Below are 9900 nucleotides of genomic sequence, written 5' to 3' on the forward strand. Positions count from 1 at the left end.
ATTGTAGTTAAGGAAACGCTGTAAACTTTTAACTAGTATTACAAGTATTATACTTGTATTGTATGTTCTGAGCTTTGATCAAAGGCAAAATCAGTTTAATGATTATTCACCTTACCTTCTGTAATTTAAGATTAAGATCTCTTATTCGAGATCTCCCAAAATTAAATGTAGCGCCATTTTTCTCTCATGTAACCATACCTATGCTACTTTAAACCCATAAATTCTGTAAGTGACGTGTCTTGATGCTTTAAGAAGCATAAGCAAGGTTACAAATTCCCTGAATCATGAAGACAATTTATGAGCACACACTCTATAATCCTTCCCGACATCTACTAAACATGTTGTTTGTTCCTAGAACCACATCTAACCTCATTTGCCTTTCTTTTAAAACCTACTTTAACAGCTTGATATTCCTAGTGATTTGAATGCTGGTGAAGTAGTTTTTATTAGCAAGCAATTTGTTTTTACATACTACTTTCTGTTGTCAGGTAAAGAAATATCATTATTAAAGCAGAGGGACTGATTGAATGGAATTAGATATTGTACAAGTATTGTCTAAATTTTAGGAATACTACTGTGTCAACATTGTGGAAAAAGCACAATGTACAAAGCACAATAGAGATTGACAGATGTAGGAATGTTTAGCTGTTTTAGAGTTGAGAAATGTGTTAATGTGTGTATTTAGTATTATTGTAGAGACACTGACACTGCCCTCAATGTAATAAAGGCCTGATTGTGTCATGAACTTAGGAGTAGATTTTAGGAGACCCTCCCCAGTTGGACTGTGAAACTAAGACAAAGATGGCCCAGGATGTGAATGAGCGACCATCTTTGAACAGAGGATCATCAGGGGGTCCTTTTTGTCCCTCTGTGGGGGTTACTCCCACTAGGTTTATATCTGGCACTCTCCACCATTTGACCTTAGAACTGAAGAAGGTTCTCGGATGAGAGGTGAAACGTCTTCAAGTAACTTAAAGAAGTCCAGACGCTTTTCTTTGCAAACTCCTTCGACTAATCTGAACTACCATTAACTTCACATGTCTCGATTTTCTAGAGGATATTCACTCTGTTTTTGTGTCCTCATTTGACAGTAAAATCTGTTAGAAGATTAAATAAAAACCTTGTTTAAAGCTTCAGGCATGTTAGAATTTATTCTTTTATAGGACATAAGTAGACAGAGACTAGACTAGAGATGGCACCAGAAGTATGGCTGACTCTCTGAGAGAAAAAAACAGAGCAACCAATCAGTTATTAGGGAATGGCCACCGCTCGCATTACAGGCCTGACAAGAGATGGTTGCCATGGTGATGTTAGAAGCAATGTCTCCTTATAGGGAGATGTCTGAAAGGTGCAGGAGATGAAACATGAACTTTTGAGCTTTTTGACCAATCACGTTAACATTCTGTTTTTATGACATGTAATAAAAGTGTTTACTGTCTGGGTGAGGCAGCACTCTGTGTCAGAGCCAGAGAGACGCAGGTCCATGGTACCGCTCAAAACTAATTTAAAATTCTAAATCTTTGATAATAAATTATAAAAAAGTATAATTTAAAACATATTTGTCTTCTTCTCTGAGAGAAGAGTCAACAGATGAAAAAATAAACTGCCAGGTAAGTTATACATCATTACTTTATTAATGATAAAACTTATAAATGATTATTTAAAAATTTTTAAGACATGATAGATACATGTAAACATTGAAAAACTATTGCATATGATTATTTTGCAAATATACATATTAAACACATACCAAGCAGCTATTAGAATGGAGATAAGAAATTTTAAATGATAAAAATCTTATATCATAAATAAATATGGCACAGTAATTGTAATGACTGTATCTATTATATAGATGCAAAGAATGGAAGAAACCTGTTTACTGCTCATCCTACTGCTCTCAGGTCAGTAATAATTATCTTAAGCATTCAAATTGTAGCATATGAACACACAGTGACAGACTGAAACCATTTGGGTAATTTCATTACATGTAAGGGTTTTAAAATGTAATTTATTAAAACATCCGCCACAAGTACAAAGACAAAACCTTTTTCTCCTTTTACCAAAATACCTGCATTCACTTTTTTGAAACATTATATAAACATTCTAAAAGGAATTTATGACAAAAAATCCCTCCTAAGACCTGAACTCTTCCACGGCATGCATTTTTAATTTCTCTTTGATATCTGGGCATATTGGGGCCTGATGAATGCAAAAACAAAGAATTACCAAATCTTTTTTTTTTTACCTGATTTTTGTTTCTAAGAAAAATGAGAGCCACATATCAGGATATTCGTTTAAAAGATCGATAGAACAGTAGCAGTATGATGTCCTCGTAAGTGGATATTAGGCCATTGTTGAGCAAAATTTATTATTTTGGTCTAAATAACCCAATATTCAATTCAATTTTATTTATATAGCGCCAAATCACAACAAAAGTCACCTCAAGGTGCTTCATAGATACAGAGAAAAACCCAAAAATCATATGACCCCCTATGAGCAAGCACTTTGGCGACAGTGGGAAGGAAAAACTCCCTTTTAACAGGAAGAAACCTCCGGCAGAACCAGGCTCAGGGAGGGGCGGGGCCATCTGCTGCGACCGGTTGGGGTGAGAGAAGGAAAACAGGATAAAGACATGCTGTGGAAGAGAGACAGAGGTTAATAACAGATATGATTCAATGCAGAGAGGTCTGTTAATACATAGTGAGTGAGAAAGGTGACTGGAAAGGAAAAACTCAATGCATCATGGGAATCCCCTGGCAGCCTACGTCTATTGCAGCATAACTAAGGGAGGATTCAGGGTCACCTGGTCCAGCCCTAACTATATGCTTTAGCAAAAAGGAAAGTTTTAAGCCTAATCTTGAAAGTAGAGATAGTGTCTGTCTCCCGAATCCAAACTGGAAGCTGGTTCCACAGAAGAGGGGCCTGAAAACTGAAGGCTCTCCCTCCCATTCTACTTTTAAATACTCTAGGAACAACAAGTAGGACTGCAGAGCGAGAGCGAAGTGCTCTAATAGGGTGATATGGTACTACAAGGTCATTAAGATAAGATGGGGCCTGATTATTTAAGACCTTGTATGTGAGGAGCAGGATTTTGAATTCAATTCTGGACTTAACAGGAAGCCAATGAAGGGAACCCAAAACAGGAGAAATATGCTCTCTCTTTCTAGTCCCTGTCAGGACTCTTGCTGCAGCATTTTGGATAAGCTGAAGGCTTTTCAGCAAGTTTTTTGGACATCCTGAATGCAGCTTCTCCGTGTCTGGTTCTGACTCTGGGAACTGATAAAAGACCGGATCCAGATGACCTGAGGGATCTGGAAGGTTCATACTGGGTCAGGAGGTCACTGATGTATTTTGGTCCTAAACCATTCAGAGCTTTATAGACCAGCATCAGAACTTTAAAGTCTATCCTCTGATGGACAGGCAGCCAGTGTAAAGACCTCAGAGCTGGACTGATGTTGTCCACTTTTTTGGTCTTAGTGAGGACTCGAGCAGCAGAGTTCTGAATGAGCTGTAGTTGTCTGACTGATTTTTTAGGTAGACCTGCAAAGATGCTGTTACAGTAATCAAGCCTACTAAAGATGAACGCATGGACTAGTTTTTCCAGGTCCTGTTGAGACATCAGATCTTTTATCCTTGATATATTCTTGAGGTGATAGTAAGCTGACTTTGTTATTGTCTTAATGTGTTTTTCTAAGTTTAGGTCTGCATCCATCACTACACCCAAATTTCTCGCCTGGTTTGTGGTTTTTAGATGTATAGATTGAAGTTCTCTGGTGACCTGTAATCGTTTTTCTTTGGCACCAAAGACTATTACTTTAGTTTTGTTTTTGTTTAGCTTGTTTTTGTTTTGTTTTAGAAAATTGTGGCACAACCAGTCATTAATTTCCTCAATGCATTTACCAAGAGCCTGTACAGGGCCTTGGTCTCCTGGTGACATTGTGATATATATTTGTGTGTCATCTGCATAGCTATGATAGTTTATTTTGTTGTTCTTTATAATCTGTGCCAGTGGGAGCATGTAAATGTTAAACAGAAGGGGTCCCAAGATGGAACCTTGGGGAACTCCACATGTCTGCTCAGATGTGAAGTTACCTATTGATACAAAGTATTTCCTGTTTTCTAAGTATGTTTAGTACAGTTCCTGAAAGACCTGTCCAGTTCTCCAGTCATTTGAGTAATATGTTGTGGTCAACTGTATCAAATGCTGCACTGAGATCCAGTAAAACTAAGACTGACATTTTTCCACTGTCTGTATTCAGACATATTTCTCATTAAACACTTTGGTCAGAGCGGTTTCAGTGCTGTGGTTCTGTCTAAAACCTGACTGGAAGGCATCATAGCAGTTATTCTGTTTTAAGAAGTAACTGAGCTGTTGAGAAACTGCTTTTTCAATGATCTTACTTAAAAATGGGAGATTTGAGATCGGCCTGTAGTTGTTCATTTGTGTCTTGTCAAGATTGTCCTTTTTCAGTATAGGTTTTATTACAGCAGTTTTTAGTGATTCTGGAAACACACCTGATAATAAAGAAAAGTTGACGATCTGTAACAGGTCTGACTCTAAAGTCTTTGAGACCTTTTTGAAAAAACTGGCTGCAGACCCTGAATTGGGATACAGCCTATAAATACACAGAAGGGAACGCGGAAACTACACACAGGAGGGAGGCACAGCTGATTGTGATCGACAAGAGGAGACAGGGGAAACGCAAACTGAACACACTGGCATAAGACACAGACAGACCTTCACAATAAAACAGGAAACTCAAAACACACGCAAAGACACAGACTTAGAGATGCGGGCTTTATGTGGAGACTTGACTACACTAGAGGGGATACAAAGGTAGGGATGACACAGAACAGAGGGAGCACAGAATTAACAAAACCTACGAATCAGGACTCAGGAAGTACCACGAAACTTGAGAGCTAGAAACACTATCACAGAAACCCAAAACACAAACAGTCACAAACCATGATGAAATCAAAAGTAAAAGTACAAAAACCAAAAACTCTGGGTCACTGACCCAGGACCATAACATTTTATCAATGCCTCGGGTGGGTTCCTCCTTGGTTTTCACACCACTGAATAAACGTCAAACAAAAAACTGATTTAGAAGCGTGAGATGGTTGAGAATTTACACCAGTGTCGTTTTATATTTGATATACGAGCAGATGGCTGAGTTTATTAAACTCCACCGAGACGGCGGTGAAAGCTAGACCGTCCAGTTTCACAGCTGTTTACTTCCGGCTTACCCAACCTTCTGAGGACCCGGCCCACGTAGACCGCAAAGACCGGGTCCTCAGGAGGATGCAGCCTACGAATTTGGACCTTGTGGGTTGGAACGGGAACAGCAAGTGATACTCTACCACAGCGAGAGTGAACACCAAGTGACAGTGCCACCCGAAGGTACCAACAGGAACCATCACTTGCCCTGGCTTCAGAGGGTTGAAAACTAGTTGTACATTGTTGCATTACATGTAGTTGTTGCAGTTTAACAACAGAGAAGAGAAAAATAAATAGCATAAAAACTATAGTTCTATTTTCTGTTGTCTTAAACATATGCAACATGTGTTTAAACAAAAAAACTGTATGTTTTTGCCTCTTTCATCTCATTGCATGGTTAAAAGTCCAGGTGGTGGAATCTCTAGCTGGACATTCTTTTCTGTTTTTGTTCCATTCATTTAGATTAAATATGTTTGTGTTTGACAACACACAGTGATGTGAAATACAGACTTTCCAAAATGTGTTAAAACACAAATGACACAAACACAAATAACACAAATGTAAAAAAAAAGAAAAAAAGAAAACAAACAGAAATCTGTATCTGTAAATATGTAAAAGTAAAAGTAAAACACCTGGAAATTCTATTTCTACATCATTCTACATTCTACAAACTTCAAATATCACATATTTGCAAAAGTGCTCCGATGTTTAAATTAGTTTAAATTGGTTTAATTTTTAAAACCTTTTTAGTGATTCGTCTGACAGTCCAGTTTCACCAATAAAAACTTTGGCCCTTTCTCAATTGTCAAGTACGCAAGTACATACTCGCCGAGAACACCAGCATACTTGATGATGTCACAGGTCCGGAATTTTTACTGTGAGTAATATGTTATGAAGCTTAACTTTAATCACAGCCAAATCGGTTTACTCAGGAACAAATAAAACACTGAAATAAACCAAACATTAACATTTAGAAGTGATCTAAGTGACTTATATATCATGTTTAACCTCAGTAGTGAAATCTCTCTTAATAAAAATAGTGTACATGTACATACCTTAATAAAAACAAGCAGGTGAGATGTTAGAGCACTTTTATTTTTATTTTAGTGGACATTCAATACAATAGACAGCTACTGGGGTTTAGGGTTTGTTTATGCTGGGTAGCGAAAAGACCGCGGGGTGGGGGTGGGGCGGGGTTGAAAACAACGTGAGGGAGTTCGCTGTTCTTGCCGGCTCTAATAACCCTCGACCTCGCTGTCTGCTATGGAGCTGGCGGGTCACAGACGTCTCCGAAAACATCGGAGCATGTTTGGAAATATATGATATCTTGATAAATCGAGCAGATATTTGAAGTTTACACAGCTGCATTCTCGCTTGAAAATAACTTAAAAGTTTATTTTGTGACCCAGAAAGAGTAATATTTAAAAGTTTTTAGCCCCGCTCGTCCGCCATTGCCGCATTTGAGTTTTGGACGAAATGCATTCTGGGATATTTACCACCACCGATGCATACTTGATATAACAGACGGAGCGAGAACACATCCGGGACTTTTTCGCGTTCTCGGCTTGGTGCCTACTTTGAATTGGAACAGTACTTTGTCTCCGACTGATGACGTATCACGAGTACACGAGAACGCAACTACACACAAGTATGCATATTGAGAAAGGCCCTTTATATTTTTATATTTATATTTTTCTCAGGAGGACTTTCCACTCTTCCTCCCCACTCCAGAGAATACCACTTTGTGAACCAGCTGATGACCTGGACTGAAGCTCAGAGTTACTGCAGAGAACACTTCACTGACTTGGTCACCATCTACAACAGCGACATCAACCAACTGCTTGTTTCAATGGCACCAAGGATCAATGCTTGGGCTTGGATAGGGCTCTATGATGATCGTTACAGCTGGAAGTGGTCCATGGAGGGAAAACTTTTCTATGTTGGCAGTACACATGAATTTCTGATCTGGGCTAACGGCCAACCAGACTGTGTAAATGCAAATGAATACTGTGTGGCTCTTCAGGGACAAACACAGATGGATGATAGACCCTGTGGAGCTTCTTACCCTTTCCTGTGTTACAATGGTAGGAAAAAAACATTTGTTGCCCTACTTATGCTACAATTTTATGAGATTCAGTGTTTGAAAATTCATCCTTTTTATTTGTTCACAGCCAAAAATACAAGTTACATCTTAGTGATGGAGAACCAAACCTGGTCAGAGGCTCAGTCGTACTGCAGGACATACCACACAGACCTGACCAGTATAAGAAGCAAAGAGGAGAAATCCAACATCACGCTCACTTTGAATGGATCAGGGGTTCAGTATGTGTGGATTGGTCTCTACAGGGATCCCTGGGCCTTCTGGTCTGACAACACAACCTCCACATTCACTAACTGGAAGCCTTCTGAGCCTAATAACTACAATTCAATTCAGTACTGTGCAATAATAAGTTTTATCAAAGGGACATGGTCTGATTCCGCCTGTTTCGACACAGCCTATGTTTTCTGTTTCAAAGGTGAGGTCCAGAATGCAAACACTGTAAGATCCTGTCATCATGTAAAACACTAATGTTTGTGTTGTTATATGTGGTTCATTTTTAGCAGTGACAAAGCAAACAGTGGTGAAAATGAAGCTTCAGTCAGAGGCAGACATGCACAGCACAGAGATCCAGCAGCAGGTTTCACAGCAGGTCAGCAGTTCAGTCACCAACACAAACTTGACACAAGTTCAAACTATGCTTCATGTTTTTCATCATCTGCACATTTTGTCCAGCTGTCAGGCCTCATGCTGTCAGAAGGACTGACAGACTTCAGGATTCGTTGGAGGAAAGTCCAGAGTTACCGTGACGACCAGTCAAAGAAGCAGGATGTGGACGGTGGCTGCAAAACTGAAGTCTGACTGGACTGAACCACTTCATGTGTGAAGTTAATAACATGCTGTGCTGAGCAGTCTCATCTTTTAAATCTTTCAATATTTCAGAGTGTAAAGTTCCACCAACAGCTCATTTGTTCAGCTGCAGTTGTAGTTTGGTAGAAATTCTTGAATCAGAGGTCCACTCACTAGTTTTCCTGATAGGCTCTAGTCTCTTGTTTTGTTTTGCAGTATCTCTTTTTGACCACTTTGACACTATCTTTCTGCTTCTGCTTTCACTGTTTGATAACTATAAAAATATCAGCCATAAATGGGACCATGAGAGCCTCAAACTTTACCTGATTTCAAATTTGATCAGGATACCGGCTGTAATGCATGCTGGATGTCCTCGTATCTCTAAGTTTAACTTCAATTTAACTTTAGTGGCTGGGAGCCAAATCTAGCATGGTCATAGTTATTGTTATGATATTAGTTTTAGCCTTTTACTTTTTCCTATGTGTAGTGGAAACAGGAAGGTTGATCACCACACATGATACGAAACCTGACTATTTGGAAGTAAGTCATTCATTAGTGATGTGAATATTCTATAATTATAATCAATGATAGTAAAATGTCCAATCCCAATGTTCCCAAGAAGTACCTACAGTTTATCATACTATGATTTTAACCACAGGTTAACCGAGACACCAATTCCAGCACAAGAAAAAAATAATAATAATAAGCATGTAGGTAAGCAGATTTGGGATTAGGCTGTAGGAAAATAATCTGTAAACATTATATAAAAATGTATTACTGTACCTCAAAGATAATCAATAAAATTAGAGTATCTACTGTTTTCTGTTTTGTTTTGTTGTTTTGTCTTCAAAGTAAATGTTTTCATCTTATACTGTAGTTAACATGACAGAAAAGCTTTTATTGTTGCACTTTGAGAGTGAAAATGCACAATACTAACTTACTCACATGCAGCTGTTCACATGTCCAGCTGTGAGGTGTTTGAGGGACGGTTAATTTAAAGACAAAATATATGTGAGAAATTCCTGATCTGTCCACAACCTCTCCAACAAACAGGAACGAGTAGATAGAGATGATACAAACACATCTTTTTAAAATCATGTAATGCTCTAAATCAACTTACCTCAAAATGTATAAAGCATATAAACATCTACAGCAATATTATGCCACAAACACAGCAGTACTATCAATCCAAAATACTCCATGTCTCATACAACTGAAGAAAAAAATGGCATTTACTTCCAGGTACATTCTGGTGCTGATACTTCAGGTTTTTGTCCTTTATACCTCTTCCTTGAAGGGCATGAGTCGTAATACACGGTCCAGCTGTGTGCTTCATTTGTATAGTTTACACACTCAGCCAGCGGTGGAACTGTTGCTGCAGCTGTTGGTGCTGATGTCAGAAGGAAGAGGATCTATCTATTTAACATTCATGGTGTGAGTAAGACTAAAAACACACCCTCACATAATAAAAGTATTTCTGCTGCTGTGATATTTTTGTTAGTATATTGCCAGGGAAGCGTGACTGAAAAGTAATGAGTAAATAAGTGCTAGCAGGATATTGTATGGAATGAGAGGGACTAAATGTAAGGCAGAATTCAGTTAAAAAAAAAAAGCGAGCTATTTATTTCAGGCTGGGGAAAGTCATTAACAACAAAGTCCAAAAAGGTGAGCAAAGAGAAGACCAATAAAGCATGAGGGAAAAGAGAAACACTTGGAATAAACCAAGAATACTTCTAAGAAGCTTAAGCCAAATGCATCATTTGCACAGTGCCAGCTACACTTCCTCATTTTAACC

The 9900-nt window shown here is 38.5% G+C and overlaps 1 protein-coding gene across 3 annotated transcripts; it reads left to right on the top strand.

Annotated features, from left to right (window-relative positions):
* Positions 1 to 1464: 1464 nt before the first annotated feature.
* On the top strand, positions 1465 to 8925 carry LOC308405355 (C-type mannose receptor 2-like). Of its 3 annotated transcripts, none has more exons than XM_080895931.1 (6): positions 1465 to 1610; positions 1853 to 1901; positions 6919 to 7302; positions 7390 to 7734; positions 7820 to 7908; positions 7992 to 8925. In XM_080895931.1, exons 2-6 carry the CDS (start codon positions 1853 to 1855, stop codon positions 8115 to 8117), a joined length of 993 nt encoding a protein of 330 aa, XP_080752057.1. In that variant the 5' UTR covers positions 1465 to 1610; the 3' UTR covers positions 8118 to 8925. The 3 variants fall into 3 exon arrangements, with proteins under 3 accessions (XP_080752057.1, XP_080752059.1, XP_080752058.1); XM_080895933.1 differs by having other exon boundaries at positions 6950 to 7302; XM_080895932.1 differs by lacking the exon at positions 1853 to 1901.
* The last annotated feature ends 975 nt before the right edge of the window (positions 8926 to 9900 follow it).

This window comes from Rhamphochromis sp. 'chilingali' (genome assembly GCF_963969265.1).
Source record: "Rhamphochromis sp. 'chilingali' genome assembly, chromosome: 1".
NCBI lineage: Eukaryota > Metazoa > Chordata > Actinopteri > Cichliformes > Cichlidae > Rhamphochromis > Rhamphochromis sp. 'chilingali'.